Consider the following 26,361-nt stretch of genomic DNA (forward strand, 5'->3'; position numbering starts at 1 on the left):
TCACCTACTCACGCCGGCTTGTGCCCGCCCTCACAGTCGGCCACATTTGCGGAATACACCACGCCGCCGTTAACCCTGGCCATTGACCGAGCAACCCGACGTTCCTACCAGCTCCCTCCGCAGGAGGAATGTGTTCTTCGATATTGGATGGTGCTCCCCGCCCCCCACCCCGCGTCACAAAACGCACGTGTCGAGTACAATAAACGAAACGCGTTTTGGCAGCAGCCGAGCAGCAGCCTCGGCACCCGTAGGTCACAGGCGGTGTAGAGGGGGTGGGGTCACGACGCGACCTTGCGTGAGGCCTGGTCCGATACAGCTTTTAAAGAAACAAGAGAAAAGAAACAGCGGCATAATCATACGAATTGTTACGATTGCAGTTGTTACAATTACAGCTTCGACGATGTGGAAATCCGTGGTGTCGCTGGGACGCGGTCTCCTGCTGCAGTCGCTGAAATCGCCGGCGATCAATGAGGTAAAACGACTTCGCCCGTGGAGCGGGCCCACACACTATTACAGCCACTGCAGTCTGCAGTGCACATTGCAAGTAAAACTAATACATCTTCTTGGTTCTTTCGGTAAAGTCACGTAGAATGGAAATAATAAAATAATAAAATTAAAACATAAATTAAAATATGTTTTATTTGCATTATTTTATTATTATTGTATTATTATTTTATATTTACCTTCTACGTGACTTTACCGAAAGAACCAAGAAGATGAATCCCTGCAGTCACGAAAGCTTTAAATCGAAAATTAAACTAATACATTCGCATTCCTTTTGCGAATTCCACTGCTGGATGAAGGCCTCTCCCGCGTCGTGACGGTCACACACATTCTAAGATTTGAAGCTTTCCTGACTGCAAGGATTCATATTCTTAGGTTTTTTCGGTAAAGTCACGTAGGTAAAAAATTTAAATTAATAAAAGTAAAATAAAAATCACGACGTTTCGGAGGCAACACAAGCTTCCGTCTTAAGGTGGAACCGTCACAGCACGATTGCTGTATCAAGTGATGTATCAAGTGATACATCTATCGTGCTGTGACGGTTCCACCTGAAGACGGAAGCTTGTGTTGCCTCCGAAACGTCGTGATTTTTATTTTATTTTTTATTAATTTAATTTTTTTACCTAGGTCACACACATGTCAACCCATATGGTTTACCCCGTATTCTTGTACAGGGAAATTGAGTTTACATGTCCATACAGCGTTAAAGCCGTTTCAATACGGGCACACACAAATGCCTATTTGTGTTTCTCCTTTGTGATGGGACTTTGTAGGATGAAAGTTGAGATTTAAAGGGGCAACTTGTATTTAAGAGCTTGTCTCTTGGAATTTTGCTTCACTTGATACAGTAAATTTAGCTGTGACGGTCCCACTTGATGACGGAGACTTGTTTTGCCTCCGAAACGTCGTGATTTATTATTTTATTTCTATTATTAGTTCTATTATTTGTATTATTTATTTTTACCTACGTGACTTTACCGAAAAAACCTAAGAGTATAGGGCACGGGGTGAACAATAATATCAGAATTGGTCCGCTATAAGGTAGGACACTGATAATTTGGTTGACAGGTATGCGGTCATCGTGGGGGACGTTTGACCATACTTTGCCGCAGTGGTCAGTGTGAGCTGGTGGTTGTTCTCACCGAGCCGTGATTATCTTCAAATATATTGACTTATATAAGAGTGGTCTACCAGCCCACTCGGTAATGTGCAGTACTGTCATCATCAACCTTGATCTGTCCACTGCAGGATGAAGTCCAACCCAAGCAGTCATCGATGCAGTTAATACAGTAGTCCTTCCATGTAACAGTCCATCAAGCACCTGTACAAAAGCTAATGTCATCACTCCATCTCCACGGTAGACGTACTCGACCGTGTTCTCCTTTGGTTCCGTCTTCAGTCTCGTGAGATGTATTTAGAGTACAGCTAATACACTCTAGACGCGTAATCTCACGATACAAGCGTCAAATCGGGCGAGAATTTTCTAATCGCATTACACTGTTCGCTTTAAGATAAACAATTAAATGTACGAGACACAACCAGAATCTTGATTTGAAGCTTTGGTGACTGCAGGAATCCGCACTCTTTGTTTCTTTCGGTAAAGTCACGTAGGTATAAAATAAAAGAAATCGCGACGTTTCGGGCGCAACACAAGCGTCCGTCATCAGGTGGGAAAGCAACCAGAAGGTTCGAACCGGAGAGTGCAAACGAGCAGATCAAACAGTTACGTACACACCGAACATACAGTAGATGTGCAACAGATCTACAGACAATAGACGGTAAATACAAGACAGAGACGATGGTACAAACGAGACAAAAATGATCGATTATATGATCGAAACGTGAGCCCGTTAAGCTATTGTGGATCGTTAAATGAACCTTATGGCGGGACCCCGGGATCCCATTAGCCCCCGGCTCTTGTATAAACATTATAATTATTATAATGTAAAAAAAACTTTGCTCTCTTTCACCAATGGGTTTGAAGGATGGTGGCAAGTGTTGTCTTGTTAAACTATGCCTTTAAAACTGAAAACTACTTACCTGCAGTACCTCTATTTAAATACACTATCGAGAATATAATGTACACCCCTCTGTCAATCATCGTGTTTCTCAGTGTAGATTTGTGAACACACTTTGTAAACAGTATAAAAATAGTACGCGTTTTCAATGCGCTGTTTATAATGTAACAAGCGTTTATACCGTTGTTACTCTACAGAGTAGTGGGTCGCTGTCCCTCTTAAATGCATCGATACGAGCGATATGTGGGGACTATGGCTTAGCCGCGAAAAAAACGTATCTGCACATATGCATACTCTATTGCCCCATCTTACATCGATTAGTTTGACAGTACTAACGCTAAAGCACTCGGCCACGCGTGATCATTACTGATGTTGAGAGTACTCTACTACCCTTCGTTTTACTTGCAGACGGTGCTGTCAAAGCCAGGAGTGATGTTGGAACAGAGGAGAAGTCACTACGTGGACTGGAAGATGCTGAGGGACGTCAAGAGGAGGAAGATGGCAGCAGAATACGCAGACGAGAGGCTACGCATCAATGCCCTCCGCAAGAATACCATCTTGCCCAAAGAGTTGCAGGTGCAGCCCCAAAGCTCCGTGGTGCATCGCTCACAGAATTTTGTTGTGCGAGCCTACTTATAAATTACCCAGTTATGGATATTCAGTTGCAAGTAATCTTAACCCTTAATACTTCCAAGTGGTGCGATTAAAATGTGACGGTAGCCCATTAAAACTTTGCGTTTATCTTCAAGGGAGATGTCGGTTTAAGTACAGCAATACTCTTATATAAGCGCACACCTTTATCTGTGATAAACGCTGAACTTTCTGTCATTTTCATGCAGGGGGCGCTGCAAACCTACGCGCCCCCTGCATGAACGATGGAGGCGCAGGGACAGACGTTCGATTACTTTGGAATCGATCTGCAGACGGCGGTCTTCTCGCACGGCCAGCAGCTCCATGTCGCCTTATCTCGATCCCACAATCCCAAATAGGTGAAAGTCCACATCGAACCAAACCCCCAGCAAGGCAATCTGCTTAACGACGAGAAAATTCATGCCAAATGTCGTTTTCAATTAAATCTTCCAGATGTAAAATTATATAAGCTTTTAATAAAGAAATAAAATTATCCAATTAAAAACAATACAATTAAAAGACGTTTCATTTTAAAACTTCAAAACGGAGCATCGAGTGCTTGGGTCGTTTGTGTGCATATTATATTTGTGAAAGCAATACTTCAATTATACATCATACTTATATTAACATAGCATTTGTATTTAAAGCTTTCGTGACTGCAGGGATTTATCTTCTTGGTTCTTTCGGTAAAGTCGCAGTAGAAGGGAAATAATAAAAAATAAAATATAATAAAATAAAAATTCTCACGATGTTTCGGCCACAACACAAGCAGCCGCCCTCAGGTGAAGAAACAGAGCTGTCGGAAAGACAGCGTCCCAATGGACGCTGTTTCTTCACCCGAGGACGGCTGCTTGTGTTGTGGCCGAAACGTCGTGAGAATTTATAGTTATATTTTTATTATTGTATTATTTCCCTTCTACGTAACTTTACCAAAAGAACCAAGAAGATAACATTTGTAATGTACTTTACCAGTATTTTGACCTTTTCAACGTGCAATGTGTCATTGCCTCCTTTTGTTTCACCTCTTGAATGCGTAGGAAGAAGCCAACAAAGAAATAGCAGCGTTGCCACGTGACAGCTGCCCTGTGCGCATCCATAACCGCTGTGTGATGACATCGCGGCCACGGGGAGTGAAGCGAAGGTGGCGTTTGAGTCGCATCGTATTCCGAGACCTCGCGGATCACGGCCAAATGGCAGGCATCCAGCGAGCCATTTGGTGACCAGCAGAGGATATAACGGATGTAATCATTACTATGGGTTTTTGCAGTCTTGCAATTTGAGGTTTGTCAAACTTTTGTTTGTACATTGTGCACCTTTTCAATAAGGCATCACCCAATCTCTAGAACCTTTGGACACTACGGGGGAATGTTAACTTGACTTAAGATATGCTTGGTTCTTTCGGTAAAGTCACGTATTATAATTTAAAAAAAAATGTAATTTCCCTTCTACGTGACTTTACCGAAAGAACCAAGAATATGAATCCCTGCAGTCACGAAAGCTTTAAATCAAAATTTTACTTAAGATGCTCGTTAAAGAAATGACGTTTAAATGTTAAACAATCTTACATGCAATTGTCTGCATTGTTAAATTTTAATATCTCAGTGTCAGAATATCTTCATGTAAAATGATGCAATAGAAGACTGGAGATCATCCTTAGTTGACCGAGATATAAAAACAAATATTTCATTTGGAATGTAATGCCATCGTGAAAAAATGAGTGTGATGGTACAAATAAAAATGTATGATACATATACAAGACAATGCAAATGAGGGTTTTTGTAAACTTTATTTTTAGATCACATTTTTGTGAATTTATGGGAAGGACATTCTTTGCTAAATAAATAAATAAAACATTACAGTATTTTGACTCTCCTACTGTATTTTACAGCCGTAGAAATGTAATACAATAAGAACTAAAAACACATTCAACAAAGCACCACATCATAAAGTTTCACTAATATGACAAGAAATGGTGTTTGGAATGTGTATAATCTGCTTGATAAGCAGCAATTTTATTGTCCAAATCTAGGACTGAAAAGTAGTTGGTATTCCAGAGATTGAGAACTTTAAAAAAATCTGATGTAAAGTGTTCAAATAGACAACAGCAACAATATGCATAACTTACACGATAGAATTAGCAAATTAGAAAAAAACAATGTCCAAATGTCCAACTTGGTTGGGTTTCTGCAAATGCTCCATTCCACATTCAAAGCATGAAAGTGCAATTGACCTTTCTGTAAAGGTGTTAAGAATTGTGAATCAGTAGTCGGGTAATTATAACATGGTATAAAGCAGAATTCCTGGCCACATACTAAATATGTTCTTATAAGACTACCACAATTAATCGAAAATTGTAACAAGACACTGGATTTCTAGCATCACCAAAGGGCAGTAATATTTGAGCTACAGTATTGAAAACTATCAAGGTCTTAGATTAAAATGCAGCAGAAACAGCTAATTATTCGAATTCATACCGAATTGGTAACTGAATAAACTGAATTGCGTATTTCTGAGCGGTATGAGCTTTTGCAGGCCCAAGGAACTAAATAATTTTCACTAGTGCAGGATATCAATGCTTATAATTTATCATAATTCAAAATTAACTTGATTGCTACTCACTACTTTAGCTTGAGAATGGAATGAACATCCCATATTCATTTCTAACAAGCTTATAAATCAGTGTTTGTGTCATGTAAACAGCCCTTTTGACAGTAATGCACTTCAATTTCAAATTAACAAGGCCATGTTAGGTTTGCAACATGAAAAAAAACATGCTAAACATTTCACAAAAAAGTTCACATTTTAAAGTATACCAACAATACATATATAACTATAATATAAATACACTTAACATTTAATTTGGCCTAAAGAAAACGTCAACAAACTCATGATTTTAAAAACGAATCATAAGCAACTTTACTGTATTGCTTTTTATCTACTTTTTTTTTATCTTGCTGTGGTTTAAATAGAGCTTTAAAAAATACTCCACCTTATTATCTAAAGCAATTTCCAATCACTATACATTTTATACCATCTTAATTGCACTTTGCAGCACAAATAAGACAATACCGCTGCCAGTTTGTAATTTCTTCTCATCATAATAAGGTCCCACTTAACCAGGATACAGATTATCTATATGCCACTTGTAATTTTTGTGAGCATATTTGCTTGTGTCCGACTGCTGTTGTTGCCTAGTGTAAATTGTCATGCCCAGCCCAGCGTCTGTTTGGCCAGATAGAGGGCGCCAAATGGGCGCAGCAGCACAAGCTGGAGGAGATGGGCAAGATGCGTTACAGCATGTGGAGGTGATTTTACTCGGACTTGCCGACGACTAGTACTTGCGGTGTCAAACTTTGCCTCTTTGGAGGAGGCTCGTGAAGGATGCTACTGAGCAGTTGGAGAGGCAGTCGCCCTCCAACAACGCAGGGCAGACGAACGATGTTCATGACGAGCGGAGAGCCGGGTGGTTAAAACAGCAGACTTAGTACGTCGGGGAGCACAGGTGGTATCTACAGTCATCTTAACTCAACACCTGGGTCTTCCCCATGACCTGCTAACGAGCCTTCCACACTTCATGTGGCCTCAAAGCGCACCTAGCCTGGCACCTGCACCGTCGTAATGCCATCACCACTTCGTGGCAAATGGCGGCTTCTGTTTTGTGAGAGCAGTGGTGCAGTGGTCTATGCACTGGCCCATGAACGGGGCAACCTGAGATTGATTCCCAGCCATAGCTAACAAACGTGTCAAGTACAGCAATATCTGAATGGTCCTACCCACTGCCACCTCTTCACCAACCCACACTGACCAGTGTAGTGAATTATAGTAAAAACACAACATACATGGCATGATGGAGAGGGCTTCTTCCCGTCTGGATAAGACTAAATTATTAACGCACGTACTGTACATAAATGTACTATAGCGTTAAATAGTACTCCCCAAATATTCTGTACTGCTAAATAGTACAGTCCATTTAGGACAGTTGAATTATTTTCCGATTACATCACACATTTAACCAAACTTGCAAACCCAAAAGTGTCAAAACATGCACTGTACTGTATTTGTATACAGTGCCTACATTTCTGTATACATGTGGTAAATCAGAACGGGTTATATAAAGCAAACACCAAACCGACTTCAGTATACCGTATAGTGCTATCATTGGGCAACCTCAATAATATACATTTTGCATACAGTACATCATTTATGCCGATGCATTGGGGTACTTTTTTAAGTCTAGAATATTAAAAACCAGTTCACAACCACCGTTATATATACTGGACATGTATGCAGGATATGTACATTTATTTACAGATACATGTGACAATACTGCCTTTGAATTTGAAGGAAATGTTCATTAGTAACAGAATAAAATATTTGTTATCGTAATCAGTTTTATTATTTATATTCGTACCAATTCTGGTCAATGTGAAATATTGTTTATATTGTAGTGCAGCATTCTTCAAAATACGAGAAACATAGCAGCATACTGTAGTTTTATAACGCCATCAAAAAGTACAATTGGATGGTTACGTGATCCAGGCTTTGTAACACAGTAATGAATACCCTTCTATCCATACAGCTAAATGACATGACTAACAAACAACTGCTGGTGGATGTTGCGCCTCAAACAAATGTCTGGGACTGCCAGTCTAAGAAACTCGTTCACATGTTTAATTGGCACATCTCAAAAAATAAGTATGAATACTAATTTACATGTGCGCCATGATACAGCATCGCCGGCTAGTGTAGAACGTGGTTTTATTTAAAAAAAATGTACAACAAACATATATTACAAACAGAACACATTGGAGACAAAATAATTTTAAAAATAACTATATCTTTCTAGAAATCACAAACATGGTTGCAATTTTCAGAAACATTTTGAATGGTAGGTCATATTTATGGATTCACATTGAAATCAAAAGGAAAATCATTCTTATTCCTAAATTAAATTTCTGAAATTCCCTGCCTGACAAATCCGTGACATGTCACACTGGCTCAGCAGGCTCCACAACAATGATTGTGCACCATTTAAATATAACGTCCTTCACTCACACAAAATACATATCGACACAAACAAAAACATGGCAATATATAAAACTCAAGGTCCATCAAGTGGTGTGTTCGCCTGAGCCTGGCTGTCCTGGCCACATATTGTGGAGTGGCGAGTGAAGCTGTCTCTCCACATGAATTTCTTGCCACAACACAGGCAGCTGAAGGGCCGATACCCAGTGTGGGTCTTCATGTGCCCACTTAGGTGGTGCTTCATCTTGAAGCTCTTACCGCAGATGCTGCAGGAGTATGGCCGCAGCCCCAGGTGCATGCTCATGTGGCGGTCGCGCTGGCTCCTGTGCGTAAAGCCCTTACCGCACTGGCACTGGTAGAGCTTGCAAGCCGATCCTGCTTGCTCGGGCCTTGCCTCCGCTTCGCCTCCGCCCTGCTGGTAGCTGTCGGCAGCCAGTGCACCTTCTGTCACCGTCGATTGGCTCTCTCCATGCGCTTTCATTCGGACCTCTGTGTCATATATGTGGGAACTGACACCGTAGTAGTCCTTCTGCAAGAGTAAGGCATATCACGTATACAATAGCACTTTGGAGCTAGAATGTGAATTTACGAATACATTTTGGATGTAAAATATCGGATGTAGATTTTATGAATATGTGCACTTTGCTCGTGAACTGTGTTTTGCCTACCAAGTGACCATGATATGAGGCCCTCTCGAGCTGTTCATCAAATTCTTCGTGGGAGCCCGGTGCCGGCTCTGTGAATGGATCCCCCACTTCAGAAGAGCGTAGAAGGTGTTCAACTACACCATCTTCAGAAAAGCAGTTCTCGTCATGGAGATTTGCATCATTAACATATGGGCTGCCCAATTTGTGTTCGATTTTTTCTGTCTTCACCTGAAATTATCCACAATGTTGCGTCAATGAAATGTATAAGATGTCAAAGATTCACAAGGTGGTGAGGAAATAAAAGTCTCCTAATGATGCAATGAAATATTAGAGTTACCTGCACCCACTGTCGCTGTGGAATAATACTGGTTGGGATGTGTGGAGGCCTTCCTTGCACTTCACCGAAATCTGTACGGACCTCCTCCAGCTCCTCCTGGAATGGATACTCAGTGCTCTCTTGTCCCACAGAGGAGTTGCTGGAAATATTTTCTGCCTCATTGTTCAGAGACATTTCACACTCCTTACTCTCATTCTCCTCATTGGCATAGTTCGTTTCTTGTTCCCCATTCCCCACTGTAAAGCCAAAGGGACATATAATGATGCATCTACAATAAGAGTAACTGTTATAACTTCTATATCTACTTTATGTCTTTAAAACATTTAAAAAAATACCACACAAATTGAATGTAGCCTACTTTACAACTTTAAACTATGCTTAAACATAGGCACTTAGAAGTTATACAGACACCTTTCACACTTCCTCATGCCAAATTAATATTTACACAAGACTACACTGGTCGACACCAGGGTTGCATATTTTATTACATTGTTCACGAGTCATGTTCAAACACAAATGTGCAGGTCTAACGGTAATACGACACCTCAGAAACATACAAAAATAGCGAAATAAAATGTTACCTTATGACTCAGAAGACAAGTCAACATGTTATTGCATCCCATCTGTGGTGTTGCAACAAGGTGTGAATGTAAAGAGTGGCCAGACTTCAATGGGTGAACTGAGCAAACCAAGAAAGTATGCCGAGTGGAGGTGGCCATGTGGTTCAGAGGTCAGCACTGAGCCACCACTACCAAGATCCTGGGATCGAAACAAAACAGCTGTCTGTAATTAAAACCAGGTTATCAAGTGTAGAGAGTTCATGGTCTCAGCCCCACCACCAATGACTACAAAAAAACCCACATTCCCAGTGTCACAGTAGACAGGGAAGTGCTACCCCTATTATGTAGAACAGACATCACTTAAAAGGATCTTAGAGATGTAACTGTGGTATCCACTTAAGTGGGTCGTTCTTTACATGAAGGGTTGCACTGCTCTGTGACATTCCAATGGATACTTCGTATCATGATGCGATGCCAACAGCACAATTGTGACGGGGAAAATATTCAAGGACAGTATCGTTGAGTGTAAACTGTAATTGCTTACCGGCTGCAGAATGCACTTCTGGATTCTCAGGTGCACCAATAAAGTTGCTACTACTGGGAGACTGCTCCACACTACTGCGCTGTCCCTTGCGCCGGTTTGAAGAAGAGGAGGTAGAGGCAGGTCGAGGCGTCGCACGCGCCATGTTCAGTAGCTCCGTGCATCTGTCGACCAGGTGCCACATCTGCAGAAAGCTGGCGATGGTGAGGCAGGCCACCATGTCGTCTGGGTGGAGGCTCAGGCGGCCTGTATAACAGGATGTCAGCACCCCTTCAAAGGCCCGTGCACTCATGACATCTGGCAGTACGATGCGACTGCAGCTTTTTAGCAGCACCTGACAAAAAAAGTGTCACCACACATGTACGGTCCCTTTGTCAATACTCTGGTGGATGAAGATTAAACCAACCCTATTCAGAATGTGGGGGTTATTTGACATACTTCACTATACATGTGGAAGCATAGAACTCTGTCTGCGGTGAATGGGGGCATGGGTACCCCCGGTTCTAAATATCCAGGGTTCACTAATTTATCTGGGTGGGCGTGACCATAGATAACCCCGAATGATGAGAAGAATTTGCCAAAAAAATCCGTTTACCCGTGGTCCTTACACGCTGGGTATTTGGAAGATCCCCACCTACTTGTGACAAAATATCAGAACATGGGGTGTGGCTGGCAGGCAAGGGAGTGGGGACCCTCGAGGGCGTTGTGACAAAGATTACTTCACAGAACGAGGTCGCAATCATCAGGATATTTGGAAGATTTCTCCGTATAATTCCGTTTCACCATTGTCTGGACCTCAGAAATTGGATGACCACACTCATCAGATATTTGGAAGTGAGAAACCGCGTTTTTCCGACCCTGGATAAATAATATAAGTGGAGTTTGACTGTACCGTACAACCATGGATTTTGCTACATTGACCTCTGCTGCCAATAATGTAGCACTGCAGCCTAGAACACCGGTTCTGCAAGGTGGTGGCCCATCCAAGCATTACCCAGGCTAAACTCTGCTTGATTTCAGAGATTTGGCCTATTGCTGATTAAAATGTCAAACTAATTTCTTTCGAACTGCTTTTTGTTTAGTTTGTTGTCCATCCCCCGCACCTCTAATTATCATGGTTGGCAACGTACGGTGCGAAAGAAGTTCAACGTACATACGTCATGGGTCATCACAAAGCCGCTCGCAAATTCTGGTGTACTTCCAGTTTACTTAATTGGATAAGACATTCTAAATGTACGTTTTGATTGCTGAACACAAGCCAAAAGACTTCTTATGTAAAGCTGCAATCAACTTAGCGCTAATGCTCGTATAGCAAATAAGAGCAGGCACATTTCTTGAATTGGCCATGGTTATGTAAAATTGAGAAAATATACAATGGGAATTTTAAAGTTGAACAATGTGACGAAAGGTGAGATATGTTTTTCCTACAATATGGTGGTTGAACACAGGATCGATGAAAATATAATTATTTGACACAGGTGGAGCTATCAGGGTGTGAAGTTCATAGCTCAGGATAAAACACTACGGGGAAATGTTCAACGCTTTCATCAATATATGACTGGATGAGGTCTTCCTCATGCTAAACAGGTCATTAACCCTACTTCATCATGCTGGTCAAAGCAAGTTTGTGATCATGGATTTTGCTGTACTGCCAACCACTGACAATGTAGCAGAGGAGCAGTCTATAGCAATTGTATTGTGCATATTGGCTGCCTATTCATTCACTATTCAGGCTCAATCCAGCTTAGATTCCAATCTCGGACAGGTGTATTCCAGGTGATTTGTTCCAGAGGCAGATCTAGAAACTTCCCAAATTGGGGAGAACGGTGGTCCCAAAATCTCTCTCTTTTTAAAATTGGGCCCTACATAAAAAAATGACTCTTCCATGGTAAATAATGAAATACCAATTTTTGAGGTCTTAAGGGAGGAGGGGGTCATCCCCATCCCACCCCCTTACCCCATCTCAGATCTGAGATCCAGATTCACCACCCACTTGTTCGCGACGCTGAAATCTACCCCGACGCGATGCAAACGTCCACTCCACCTGGTCACAGAAGTAGGGCGAGCTGGCGGCGAGCACGGCGCGGTGAGCTCGGAATGTGCGACCCTGAACGCCCACGGTGAGGTCGCACAGCTGACCCTCGAGCCGCTGCTGGTTGAGGCGATGCAGCACGGCCTCGCTGAAGTGCGGAAAGTCGACGAGGATCGTTCTGCTGTCGGGGGCCATCGTCGCACCATCCAGCAAGCCCCGGTCATAGGCGCTTCCCTGCGGCAATAGAATTGAGAAGTGGAACGCAAACCCCCCTCCCCCAGGCACCGTGGGAAACAATGTAATTATAGGCGTCAGCTAAGTGGAGAGATGTATTTATTCGTGGCTTAAATGGCATATAACTAAGACTATACATTTGTTTTCATACCTATGTGTTGAACAATACAGTAAGGGTACTTGCTGCTGCATTTGGTGATTACATAATGTACACATTATGTGTGTTAAATAAAAAGGAATACCAACTGCATTTGCAATAATCTGCAGGTAAAAAAAATGCGAATTAGCCAGCTGCAGGCCTGTTAATGTTTGCTGTGATGGTATTTCTGGAAGTATTTTAATTAGGCGCAGGTTGACAGCCGTGTCTATTAAGTGTCATCACCCTCTAATAATTAAATGCACGTCCCCACTGCGAGTTACGATGATCAATTCGTGCACTTTGTGACTGTACCGAATGGACTGATCTAACGAGCACAGAGCGATGGCTTCCGCAGTGTTCCACACACGTGTTGTGTACTGCAATGCGTGTCTGATCATTTTGTTTACCAATTGAGGTCAATCACTGCAGTAGCGGCACAGCTGCAAACACGAGGCAGTAAGCTCCATTCAATTAACGCGTCATTTAGGTGGAAACGAAACCAGTTCGCAAGCGGATAGCATCGTTTAAACGACTCGGCACGTGCGAAACACTCGAGCTCGGCAAAATAAACACCGTGAGCCGCAGTAATCGCACGCTAATTGCGCGAAATAGGCCAATTAACTCTGCCCAAAAGGCGCGAATAATGGAACCTTGGGCGCTCTGCACTGAAATGGCACAATAAGGGGAATACCGCGAATCACAACACAAGACGGAGCAAACAGCATCACGTAAACGCACAGGGATCGAGGTCAACGTCGCGCTTGTTACACCACTTGCTAGAGGCACAATCGTCACTGTATTTTCGGCACGGGGCAGATTTTAGAAACCGCGCGTCCACTCACTTCAATAGCCACGCCACGATGTTTCGTCAATCTGTTAAAGCGCGCGAACAACAACAACAACAAACAACCGCCTCAATCATCACCCGTTGTTATCGCGACTAAGGACCCACGTAACATTTCACCGCGGCGTTCAGCTCATGTCCACTATCCCCACTGCCCCTGCCGCTCTCGCCTAGGCCGCAACCACCACCGCCGTTCGCCGCCTAGCAACAGCAGCTTGCAATTTCCCAGTTCGGATAGGGCACCGCACCCCCTCCCCCACCCCCCGCGGATCGTCACGGCGTCCAATCACGTTGTCGCATGCAAATTTGTTTCGCGCTGAGGGAGGGGTGGGTGGGGGGCGCGGGGCCAATCAGCGCACGAGGCTGGCGGGGCGGGGCGGGGCGGGGGAGACGCCGGGCGCTTATGTGCAGTAGGGTTTTGTGTAAAGCCCCCCCCCCGCCCCGCCCCGCCCACCCCCGGCGCGGGTGAATGTAAACATTGGTGACGTCACGCGCGTTGGCCATATTCGTTCTCGTGCCGGATTATAAGACGCAGGGCAAAACTTTCGTTATTTTGTTGCTGCCCCGGCGTTAAATTAAGTTCCCCGAAGAAAGAAAGAAATGAAAAAAATCTGGTCCAACACTAAAACTCTCGTAATAGGATTATATGGCGCGCCCATATTTAATTAAGGCAGAACAAAACACGCTTTTCCTAATGCTTTCAATGAAGGATTGAGTCGGGTCAATGAAGAACAACATTTGGTGATTTACTTAGAACCGATTTACTGGACACTGACCCGTCCCTACTGGACAGATGTGAGAAAGAGTCTTATAGCTCATCGGATTCCTCCAGTATAAATACATGTTCTGATTCTGAGACGTCCAATTGCTTTGAGCGTTGGCTGAATTGCAGATCCACCGTGTTCAAATGTATATTTGAGGGCAGTACGAAATTATATGGTCCATAATTTGGCGTTCGCATCCACAGTTGCACACAGAAGTATTTTCCCCTTGTCGATGAGATAGGGTTGCCAACTCTCACTGAAGCTTTTCCGAGAATTTGTGCAATTTATTTTTGAATCCTATTAAGATCTCCCAGATTGCTTTCAATAGTCAACGGGAGATCTATGCCAATTAAGGTAGACTTCCGGTCCCATCTGGTAGGGTTGGCAACGCTAGCATTGGGTGTCCACATCTGTGGTATCAGAATCAGAATATTTATTTCCTGGAGGAATCCGATGAGCTATGAAGCTCTTTTGCACAGATGTCCAGTTGGGGCGGGTAAGTACAAAAACATGATAGTCGTGCAAAGTACAAGAAAGGTAAAAAAAAATCACCCAAACACATACAAATACAACGAAACCACCCCCTTCTAGAGTTGAAGCTTTCGTGACTGCAAGGATTCATACTCTTAGGTCACGTAGATATTTTTTTAAAATAATAAAATAATAATAAATGAAAATAGCTAAATTAAATCACGACGTTTCGGAAGTTTCGTGATTTAATTTACTTATTTTCATTTGTTATTATTTTATTATTTAAAAAATTACTGCGTGACTTTACCGAAAAAAGACTAAGAGTATGAAACCAACCCCATCCTACAAGGCAAAGTCCACTGAGGTACTAACTTATTTTTCAAAAGTGACCTGGCCACAGATGATAGCTCAATAAAGTGACCCATCATTTGGACATTCTTGCTCATTCCTACAGTGGAATATCAAAGCCTGGCAGTGGATAGTGGTCGGATTTACTGATCAAGTGTTTAATTGTCGAGTACATTTGCTTTAATCCCACAAATTAATCCACGGCGTCTCGATGCTGAAAATCACGTCACACAGTTCGTGTATATTTCCTAAATGACTTTCCAGACCTTGGCCGTAGATATGGAATGTTGTGGAGGTTTGATTTCTGATCGGTGCAGTTCATCGCGGTCGCTAACGGATGGTGAAATATTGGAGAGTACAGAAAGCCAGGACAACGGAGTTGATGTTAAAAGTCTCCTGCTTGTGTTGTTGTTGCACAAACGTAAACAGGAGGATCCGTCGGATATCATACATTTATGAAAATCAGATCAAGCCTCCCGTATATCACGTGACTTATTGCAACCACCCCCACACTCTTCTCCCCGCTGCCCCCTATAAAAAAGACTCTAAACCATGCAGCTAACTTTTGCTGGCTCCTTCTCTCTCCGTCTCTTTTCTCCTTTCTCACCACCATCCTCTCAACATTCATCTTGGCCCGGTCATTCATTCTCGCCCATGTCCCCTCCATACCCAGCGTTCTTTCTTTATTCCTGCTGCTCATCTTGAGCCATGCACTCTTTGGGGTCTTTGGGACTTTTGTCCCAGCATCCCTTTCCTTCCCTGTTCCTTTCTCTTCGTCCATACCTTATATCTTTGAGTCGACCGCCCCTACCTACCCATGGTGTACCCTTGGTGTACCATAGGTAAAACTGAAATATAGCATATTAAATTAAAGAGCTTTCGCGACACCTCATATACCCCAATATAATGGCAAAAAAATAGCAAACTGTTCAACAGACAATTGGACGTGATTATGTTTTTTGTTCTACTTTAAATTACTGTACCATGATTTCTGAAACAACATTACTGTACATGTTAAGAAACACACTTTTGAAAAAACAGCAATGTGTGCTTAATAGAATCAACGTTATTATTATTCTTGCAAGCAAAACAAAAAAATCATGTAAAATGAGCTGTAATTTTCTCATCCTTGTTCCACAAGTGTAGCATTTTCAAAAATGATTTCACAAAGAGTTATACACTTGTTGTATGACATCGTTTGATGTAAAAGCAAAGCACTTATCATTGGAATAAAAGAGATAGAAAAAAAAGCAATCAAATGACTACAATACAGTCATGTAATAATAATCAATATTTGAAAAAATCAACATGTAAATACTGTGTTATATTTTGTGTTGCATTCGGTAAAAGCGTGCAGGAGAAATCTGAAATTGGTACCGAGTGAGTCAAAGGTATCGGTCGGTCCCACCTGTGGTGGCAAATGATGGGAGCATCCCCTGTGAGCAGGAAGCCTCGGGTGCGAGGGTTGATCAAAAAGTACTGGGACTACTTTTACTTAGACAAAACTAGTCATTTGGTGGCAAATCTGGTGAATTTGGTGGGTGAGGAACTAGGTGATGAGACTTGGTATTGTTTATTGGTGGACAATTGTCGTCACCTCGACCAAAGAGAGCAAGAGAGGTGCACTCGAATGTGAAGACGATATCGATTGTATTGTTTGACAGTGAAGGTGTGTTCGTTCCACAAGGTCAGACAGTTAATCTTTGTTTTATTTGGCCGTTCTGAAACGCCCATGGGATGCAGATCGGCAGAAACGGCATGAAAAATGAGAGTTAGGTGTGCGGATCTTGCATCACGTTAACGCACCGTCACATTCAGCACTGTCCATACAAGGATTTCTGGCGAAGGAAAACATTCCGCTGGTTCCTTGCCCACCATATTCACCAGATTTGGAACCAAATGACTTACTTTTCTGTTCCCTAGATTGAAACGCTCCCAGAAGGAAAGACGTTTCAGGATTTGCCAACCGTAATCCAAAATGCAACTCGGCACCTGAAAGTCTTCATGAAATAAAAGGACCGGAGATGCCTCGACACTTGGCATGACTGCTGGAATTACTGTGTTCGATCAAGAGGAGACTACTTTGAAGGAGATCAATTTTATTAGGCATGTTGTCCTTTAGTTTTGTCTACATTCCGTCGATGTTGCATATCATTTTTTCCCGTCCAAATTTATATTTTCGATTAAACATACTCCGCACTGCACTCTCTTTGATGATAGTTTTCTCATTAAAAGCTACCAGGGTAGCCTTGCTATCATTTGTGATCTAGAGATAAAATACTTGAATAGGATAATTGGAAGCATTTGCTGGCCTAGGTGGTACCAATAAAGAGGTTTGATCAAGCACCAAGGGTAGTTAAGCATGCCTATTTGAGCCACCTTATAATACACTTTTGAAATACATAATAGCTTTTGAGGAAGCTTAAGTGTGTTATGCCTGGAACAATGCACTTTGAGAGCTTGCCAGTTTCACTCAGTGAGCGTAAGCCAAAGGTGTCCTTCGTGTAGACCTGTAGGGTACGCACAGCACAAATGTAATGACAGTAACAATGAAACTGTAGAGTTAAGGGCAAGGGAGCGAATATATTTTGCTTAGAATCTACTAGCAGCTCACACATTGTTTGGAGGTTACCATTCAGACCCCCAGCTGCATATCAACGTCATTTCATATGTTGAGGCATCGATTCAGCAGTGCTACCCTGTTGCTTAACAGACCGAGCAAAGGGAATGGATGCCACAAAGCTACTTTTGAAATGCCATTAAGTGAACTGGTCCACCACACACGTTTCACTCGCTCTGCCAATTAGAGTTTGTTGCATGACAGTCATACCGACATTTTGGCATTCCCAAAGCCGTAAATTAGCCTAATGAAATTCAAAACCAAATTCAGTGTGTTGGTTTATTTACGTAGTAATTTATGATATTGTTCTTACTTTGCTTTATGTAAAGATGTAATGTATTGTCAAGTATAAAAATGGCATACCTCCTGATTCGCCATTCTCAAGATGTTCATATTCTTGTCATAGGTCTCAAATAAGCTGTGAATGTAAAATATAAAACACGTAAAATTGGCAATTAATTCTACACTAAACTACAATATAAATGTACAAAATGATTCCTACTATATAACTCAACTGCACTCATGCAAAATAAATGTTAAGCAATCAAATATTGTATTTATGGCTTCCATATTCATACATAAACTATGCAGAACTTGTGGGAAGGAGAGTGTGATATTCAAGCGGCCGTGTGGCCAGCTGTACAAAGGGGAGAGTTAGTGTGAAAGTGATCAAGTATGTATCTTGAACTCTTTTTCGCACTATACGTAGCCAACAGTGTTTATCAGAAGGTTCGATGAAAGTGATGTTATGTGAAGTTGCATATTTGGTGGTATGCATCACAATGATAACGGTGATACACGTTAATAATTTACTGATTATGTTGAAAGAGAAGTCTTCGAGTCGTCCGTGAGCATTGCAGTGGACATATATCCTTATTTGTGCAAAAATAAGCTTTAAGCTTTGTTACCAATATTTGACAATACTGTCCTCACCTAGACTGCCAAGGTGTCACCTCTTTATCAGCGGGACCTCCAATGAGCACCAGGTTGTTGATGCGTAGAAAATTCCTTTTCCAAACTGAAAAGATTCAGAGTTTTGAGAAATAAATGTCAGTGGAAAATTAGTACTGTGTTTAATTTGGCTGATTAACGTATTACTACTATAATGAGCCAAGAAAATATATTTGTGTGTAACGCGCGTCACGTCACTCCACATGCCGCACCCCCCCTCATTAATAATCATGAGCAGGTGACGTCACTCCACATCGAACAACCCCCCTCATTAATAATCATTATAAGGTGACGTCTTCCAAATGGACACCCCCCCCTCAATTAAAATTAATTAGCGCCTAACGTCACTCCACATGGGGGGGCGAGGCGCCTCCTCCCCCCTCATCGGCGTCAACTCACAACCCTCACTACAAAGGCAGAACCCTCACGTCACGCGATCTCCGTCACGCTGTTGAGACATCGAAGTAAAAAGGACGTCATGATGAACGAGGGATTAGAACCTTTAAATGCAATAAGTCTGTGTCACCGGGGCATTACAAATTACACACGCATTGATGCAATGAGTATCACGTCGCGGTCTGCTTTTCGCTTGCAAGTTTCAGATTTACTGAAATACACGCGGTCCTTCGACGGGCAAAAGGCGAGTAATATAATATTTGGCCTGAGCCACTGTTTCATAACTTTTTCCGGCGTTATAATATTTTTAAGAGCATGCGTACCATTGGCATTTGGGTTGTATATCTGACTGTTGAGAAGAGGCAGGAATATGTTGTACTTTGCATATAGATCTTGATGCATAGGATCTGAAACAATGTTAAATTAGTGTTAGACAATTTAGTAAAACATTTAAAACTTTTACAATGATAATTCATTTTTACAACCTGCTATTAAAAATAGAAACTACATTATATGACTGTACTGTAATATTACTGGTAGGAACCTCCTGGTTACACCAGCCCACAGGGGAGTATTGTGTCCGTCGTGCAGGGAGGGGCTGGGTGGGGAGGGAGGGGCTGGGTGGGGAGGGCTGGGTGGGGAGGGTGGGGAGGGTGGGGAGGGGCTGGGTGGGGAGGGTGGGGCTGGGTGGGGGGTGGGAGGGGTGGGGCTGGGTGGGGAGGGGCTGGTCACCTTGTGGTGCCCTTATAAAACTCAACATTTAACCTACTCACGCCGGCATGTGCCCGCCCTCACAGTCGGCCATATTTGCGGAATACACCACGCCGCCGTTGACCCTGCAGGCCATTGACCGAGCAACCCAACGTTTCTACCAGCTCACTCTGCAAAAATGTGTTTTGAATTACACTTATATAATCAGGGACGCCTGAGTATCAACACCTTTTTAGCAGGTTTCTGACAAGAAGCAATTTTGCGATGTATAATCCTGAAATGTGGAAATTTCAGGTATTTTTTTTGGTATTGGGAAGTTTGGCCAATAGCAGTAGCGTTTGAAAGTATGTTTTTTTTGCAAACGGAGTAAACCGGTCAACACAGAGAAACCCAACGCAAAACAGAAGTAGAACATACTAACTCCACACACAAGGGAGCCCCAGTCGGAAATCGACCCCAGACCTTTCTTGTTGTGAGGTACAAGTGTTACCACTGCGTCACACTGCTGCACAAATTTAGGAGCCGTCCATAAATGACGTCACGCAATTTTGGACCATTTTGGACCACCCCCCCCTTCGTCACACGGCGTCACAAGAAGTCAGACCCCCCCTCAAATATGACGTCACAAAGCTCTGCCCCCCCCCAAAATAAAACATGCTTCAAATCGCTTCAAACTATTGTCATTGTAGTGCGTATTTAATCTGGCGCTGCACTCTGATGTTGTAGGAGAAAACATTTATTAAAAAGTATATTTAATTAAGTAGAACGTGTTGTCTATATTTATTTTAAGTTGCGCATTTTGATGTGACGTCACATTTCTCACCCCCCCCCCCCCTCGTCACACATCATCACAAATGTCTGACCCCCCCCCCCCCTAGGTGCGTGACGTCATTTATGGACGGCCCATTAGTACGTGGATCCCTTTTGTCAATCCACTGCTGGATAATAGCATCCCTACACCGTGTGGGTCTGCATAGCTATTTGACCATACTTTACCACACTTGCCAGTGATGTTCGGTGGCCAGGTTAAAATCACAGTGCACTAACCACTGTGCCACTGCTCCACCCCTGTAATAAATTACCATACTTGATATATTCTTAACCTTAAGGCCAACCTACTTTTACTGCGCAAACCCACATTCATGCAGGCACATACCATTCCAGTAGTTGCATATCGACAGATGTTGGCCGGGTGTGGTGTAGCAGAGTGTGTAGACATGTGACTTTATTATAGCCACCATACTTCTGACAACAGTTGAATCTACACAAAACATTGCATCAAAAAGTAAGTTAGACTGGCGTTTAAATTGTAACTGTCACACAAACACATTTCAATCAGAAGTAAAAAATATATATATATGATTGTGAACTTTGAAATGGCACCGTACTTCCGTATTCGCCCATCTGTGGTGAAGCTAACGAAATGAAGGCGTCCACATTGTGATTCGGCAATAAACACAATGCTGCACGGCAGAGCAGGCCACCTGGTGGAAGAGACGATGACACAACGTGCATTGGTTGCAGTCTCTATGATGCTGTTGGAGTGGTGTTCATGGCAGTGGCGGCTCCTGCAAAATCTCTCAGGGGGGGCAAATGTCTGGATGATTGATAAGGATAAGGGTCCACCCATGCAATGGATAAATTAACAGCTTAAGAATGTAAAGGTAACTTCACTTCTTTAATATTAATGAAAAATAAAGTGACTCTTACAATACATATTGTTTGTTTCTATACTCACTATTATTACAATCCACTCAGTTTCTTTTATTAAAGATTCCACTAGGTAGTGACAAATAATATTGTTGACTGAAACGTGCTTACGTATGATGACGTAAGCACGTTAGTGCGAGCCCTCCCGGAAGCCATAGAGAATGCATTGCAGCGCCCGCCGTTCGAAAAAAAACATCTTTGAATGTAAGTCTATGGGGCCACTCGGGGCGATTCTCAGCCGGAGTGAAATCGCCCAAAAAGAGGCGGTACTCCACAGAACGTGACATGACGCTGATTAGACTATATCCAGAGGCTGCAGTGACGGCTAGCGTGACTCTGTGGTTGAATGACATTGGTGGTGCCTCGCCCAATCGCCCTAATGAAGAAACCGCCCCTGGTTCATGGGCTGGAACACGAAGACCTGCAATCCAGCGGCCACCGGTTCGTTCTCCCAGCAGGGGCGAATTTCTTAATCCCACCCAAACCTGCCCACCACCTTTGTCCATCCAGCAGTGTACGAGTATATGGGTTCACCGCGGTGAGTCGATCTGCCGGTCGCGCGTGGGTGATCCCAGATCTCCCAACGTGTTGAGCCAATGTGGAGCAGTAGACCAAACACCCTCTAGAGCAGTGGTTCTTAACCTGGGGTGCACGCAACCCCTTGGGGAAGCGAGATGCCCTTTCTGGGGGTGTGATTTTTGCACACAGCGTTGTGATACGGTGTTTCTTTTTTTCTGGAAGATCTGCTAGTTTATTCAGGATGTTTCTGTTGTGCGTCGTCGCTTTAAGATGTTCTCTGTTCATATTTTGTTTGTTGCGGTTGCACCCTACTCAAGAGCTGCATGGCTCACAGGGCTATACCAAATAAATGAAACTTGAGACATGGCCAGATTTTTTTGGAAGGTAAATAATCGAAAACACTAATTAGCACGGGCACGTAGGTACAACTACTTTGTTTCATCAAACCTTTGTATGTATTAACATGACACAGGCTGCACAGGAGGTTAAGAACCACTGCTCGAGAAGGGTTCTTGAGAGCTCTTGCCTGTGGAGGTCATTCTGCCAGCAGTGCCCAGAGCAGGCAATTGAATGGCAGGACCTTTCCCTTTCCGGTCTCAAGTTCGTACATGTGCTGCTTTAGCACAATACAGCCAGTGGAGAGGCTATTTAAAGGCTTTAATTAAAAGTCACACCATTATTGAAGCTATTAAAACCATTGGGATTAGTCTCATTTACACTGGCGACAGCTGGGAAGGCCCCTGTCATACAATTGGCAGACTTGTTAAATGCAGACACAAGGAGATTCGAAGATAATAATTTTATTTTAACTGCAAAGTCGAATTATAAATCTAAATACAATGCAATTCAGGACTTATCTTACCATATAAAATTTAATTTGGATTCAATTTACAGTACGTTTACTTGCCTTTCAAACAATGCATGGTTCCATAAAAAAAATTATTGTTGTTTTTGTAAATTGGTAGTGTATCAAAGCATGCTTTATAAATATGATTAACGAACATCTACTAAAATCACATATACAGGTCATTATCATGACGCGTTATCTCCAATCGAAGGGGTTGACAGTCTTGAATCCCCATATTTTTCCATCCCATATTTCTTGTAACCTATCTTAATTTTGGAGCTTTCGTGACTGCAGGAATTATTCGTTGGTTTTTTCGGTAAAGTCACGTATAAAGATAAAATAATAAATTAAATTAAATAATAGCATACGACGTTTCGATTGCAACACAAGCAATCATCATCAGGTATAATGAAAGAGCGACATAGAATCTAACCAGAAAACTATAGACAGACATATAAGCAGACAGACATCACCAAGATACATAGAGAGAGAGCAACCCAGGTACAGAGAGGGGTGATCGTCTCTGTGGGATGTAAACTTTTTTTCCCTACCCCCTCCCACTCTCTGCCTCCGACCCCCTCTGTCTATTTAAGGCCATCCCACAGAGACGATCACCTCTCTCTGTACCTGGGTTGCTCTCTCTCTATGTATCTTGGTGATGTCTGTCTGCTTATATGTCTGTCTATATTTTTCTGGTTAGATTCTATGTCGCTATTTCATTATACCTGATGATGATTGCTTGTGTTGCAATCGGAACGTCGTATGCTATTATTTAATTTAATTTATTATTTTATCTTTATACGCGACTTTACCGAAAAAAACAAAGAATAATTTCTTGTAGGCTGGCACACATTGTTCTTGTCAATAAAACCACTCCACGACTGCATGCTGCCCCTACCATCACTTCTCAGCCTCCTGTTCCATCTCTTGTGCTCACTCTCACCAGTAAACACGCAAGGTTCATCGAGCCCTCGTGTGTCACCGCTCATCCCAAAATGTGCGCCCTTTTTATCGCTACAATATTTTGTTAAAAAGTTGACAAATTTGCTCTGCTCTTTGCAATAGAGGGTGCTTAAAAAAAAAAGTTAACACTTTTGAGAATTTGCAACAACATCACGAGAAATATGCCTCCGGGCTCTGGAGACCACCTGCAGAAGATTCCAGGCACGCGTTGACAATGATGGTGAACAAATGGAGACTCTTTGAATTTTTGAAACTATAAACATACATTTGTTATCATGTCACAGTGTATTATTACCCGTTATTTTTTCATTAAAAACGATAGTCCCATGTAAGTGTTAACATTTTTATGAAGCAACTTGTATTTATTAATTTTTTCAATTTTTCAAATTCTGCGGAATTTCATCATTATTCTCAGAACCTACATTTCTCGACTAACCAGCCGTCATTCGCTGTTCAATCTATTAATTAATGTTCAACGTGTCATTTCGCCCTCCACATCGGGCGGATCATGGACATTTTTTTTAACATACTTCCCCACACTGATCAGTGAAGATTGCTGAAGGCGGTAGGGCACAAAGAAGCGAGAGCACTGACGCATAGTACAACAATAGATGTTGCGGCAACACCCTCTACGGCCAGCAATGTAGTCCCAGGAAATAGATACTGTTCTGTACATATTGTAATCATTTTGTAACTCGTAAATGCGCACAGAATTTGCCCATGTCTCGAAAAGAGAGAGAACTACTCAGAAGCGCGTGGAACCACAGGCGAGCAGGAAGGCTGCCAGGTGGTGATCCGGGAACGACAATTGCCCAAGTTCTGTGGTCCTGGATATATCACGATGTTGTCGGCCAATTAATGAGTGTTTACACGTGGAAGGAAACCGAAGCACCTGGAGAAAACCCAAAACGCATGACGGGTAAACGCTCTCTCCCATAACAGACATATGGACTGTATATCTGACTGTTGAGAAGGGGCAGGAATATGTTGTACTTTGCATATCGCACTGGATGGATAGGATCTAAAACAATGTTGAGTCAGTGTTAGACAATAAAATAAAATATTTTACACTTCAACAGGTGGAGACCACATTTTTGCTGTTCTGCCTTCTCCTGGCAAGTCAAGAGTATGGCACCTCAATACCCACGGGAATTGAGTTTTTAAAAAAATAAGATTTGTGCAATCCATCGACCCTCGCTTCCAAAGTACTGGATTACAAACGTGCGCCACCACGGATCCAGCTAATGTGGTAACATTAAAATATATCATATTTTTCAATTATATCAAGTAATTTGGAGGGTAAAGTAGGTGAATGTGTGGACTCCCTTGGACATACACGGTACCTTCCGAGTAACAGATGAGATGGATGCCATTCGGGAATCTCTTCATGATGGGCTTCAGCTTGCGCACAAGACCGTGCACTTGCGTCCACATGGGCTGCAGGCTACTGAGTCCGTTATAGAGATCGATGGAGATCACCTTTGTGTTTGGGTGTGCCTGGAATTACACAAGTATAAGTCACAGTGGAGTTAAAGTGATAACTCAAAGGCAAATATGTGAATTTGATGTGTGACGTTGAGTATGAACTCTTGCGTGGCGTAAGGGTTCAGGCTAAATTTGGAGAATGTTTTTCCACCATGATGCAGCATAAACCTGAAATCATACAGAGAAGCACCCCTTACACAAACCTTCACTCTCGATTGCTGTTACTCTGATCAACTGGATTCTGTTCTTGGATAATATAAATGTAAATGGTTTTGATAATCAGACGCTGTCCTCAGGTGAAAAACAGGTCTGTCGGAAAGACAGACGCTGTCTTTCCGACAGACCTGTTCTTCACCTGAGGACGACTGCTTGCGTTGTGGCCGAAACGTCGTGAGAATTGTATTTTATTATGTTTTATTTTTATTATTGTATTATTTCCCTTCTACGTGACTTTACCGAAAGAACCAAGAAGGTGTCTAAGTGATATTAACGTTTCTGTGTTATTGAAATTTATATTTAACTATTACAGTACTTAAGCTAGTTGTCTGTGAGGCCGCATACGGTAAACCCGAATTTCGTTACCGTATATACCTTCAGAATGTTCCTTTTCAAAACTCTGAAATCACTTGGCTTTCCAAGCAAGCCATGCACATTAACGATTGGTTTGTAAGCAGCAGTGGAAATAACAAAGGCACTAAGGGCAAACAAAATGAGACTCCGGGTAAATTTGCAGTTAAAAAACATGGCCATGTTTTTTTGTCTGTCTTTAATGTGTCACTCTTGTTGGAAAATTCACAACTAAAATAAAATAAAATTTAAAAGCGTGATGAAAAGAAAAAGAGCTAAGGTTCAACGAAACCCAAGATACAGACTCGGTTTGTCTGAATATATAGGGTGTGGGACAAAAGGGGAGTTCTGCAATGTGGTAACAGATTGCCTTCAATAAAAGAGGACCTTATTTTTCAAAATGTTGTAAATCGATTGGTAGTATACATATATTTACAAACTGTTGCAAATATCCTGATGGGATTGCAAAACACTCCTTTGTTGACAATAACAGCTGTG

At 42.4% G+C, this 26,361-nt stretch overlaps 4 protein-coding genes across 7 annotated transcripts in view; 2 read left to right on the forward strand and 2 right to left on the reverse strand.

Moving 5' to 3' along the window:
• LOC133341828 (synaptotagmin-2-like) overlaps window positions 1-26,361 on the forward strand; it is a 389,152-nt gene that overhangs the window by 261,374 nt on the left and 101,417 nt on the right. The window lies entirely within an intron of this gene.
• On the forward strand, window positions 248-5,286 carry MRPS14 (mitochondrial ribosomal protein S14). Its single transcript, XM_061550591.1, has 3 exons — window positions 248-472; window positions 2,931-3,098; window positions 4,190-5,286. The coding sequence occupies exons 1-3, from the start codon at window positions 401-403 to the stop codon at window positions 4,370-4,372; spliced, it is 423 nt and encodes a 140-aa protein (XP_061406575.1). The 5' UTR covers window positions 248-400; the 3' UTR covers window positions 4,373-5,286.
• LOC133341823 (zinc finger and BTB domain-containing protein 22-like) lies at window positions 4,589-13,708 on the reverse strand. 4 transcript variants are annotated; one of them, XM_061550586.1, is made up of 6 exons: window positions 13,593-13,708; window positions 12,307-12,528; window positions 10,266-10,596; window positions 9,162-9,397; window positions 8,846-9,052; window positions 4,589-8,706 (listed from the first exon to the last, which is right to left on the reverse strand). In XM_061550586.1, the coding sequence occupies exons 2-6, from the start codon at window positions 12,487-12,489 to the stop codon at window positions 8,254-8,256; spliced, it is 1,410 nt and encodes a 469-aa protein (XP_061406570.1). In that variant the 5' UTR covers window positions 12,490-12,528; window positions 13,593-13,708; the 3' UTR covers window positions 4,589-8,253. The 4 variants fall into 4 exon arrangements, with proteins under 4 accessions (XP_061406570.1, XP_061406572.1, XP_061406571.1 ...); XM_061550588.1 differs by having other exon boundaries at window positions 10,266-10,446; window positions 13,510-13,702; XM_061550587.1 differs by having other exon boundaries at window positions 9,162-9,313; window positions 13,510-13,702.
• On the reverse strand, window positions 16,141-26,043 carry LOC133341647 (lysosomal thioesterase PPT2-like). The gene is made up of 8 exons (XM_061550241.1): window positions 25,888-26,043; window positions 25,155-25,308; window positions 21,161-21,256; window positions 20,929-21,033; window positions 19,385-19,468; window positions 18,648-18,732; window positions 18,078-18,132; window positions 16,141-17,604 (listed from the first exon to the last, which is right to left on the reverse strand). The coding sequence occupies exons 1-8, from the start codon at window positions 26,038-26,040 to the stop codon at window positions 17,461-17,463; spliced, it is 876 nt and encodes a 291-aa protein (XP_061406225.1). The 5' UTR covers window positions 26,041-26,043; the 3' UTR covers window positions 16,141-17,460.

The sequence above is a fragment of the Lethenteron reissneri genome, chromosome 12, assembly GCF_015708825.2.
Source record: "Lethenteron reissneri isolate LAM-NWPU_2019-01 chromosome 12, ASM1570882v1, whole genome shotgun sequence".
In the NCBI taxonomy this organism is placed as follows: Eukaryota; Metazoa; Chordata; class Hyperoartia; order Petromyzontiformes; family Petromyzontidae; genus Lethenteron; species Lethenteron reissneri.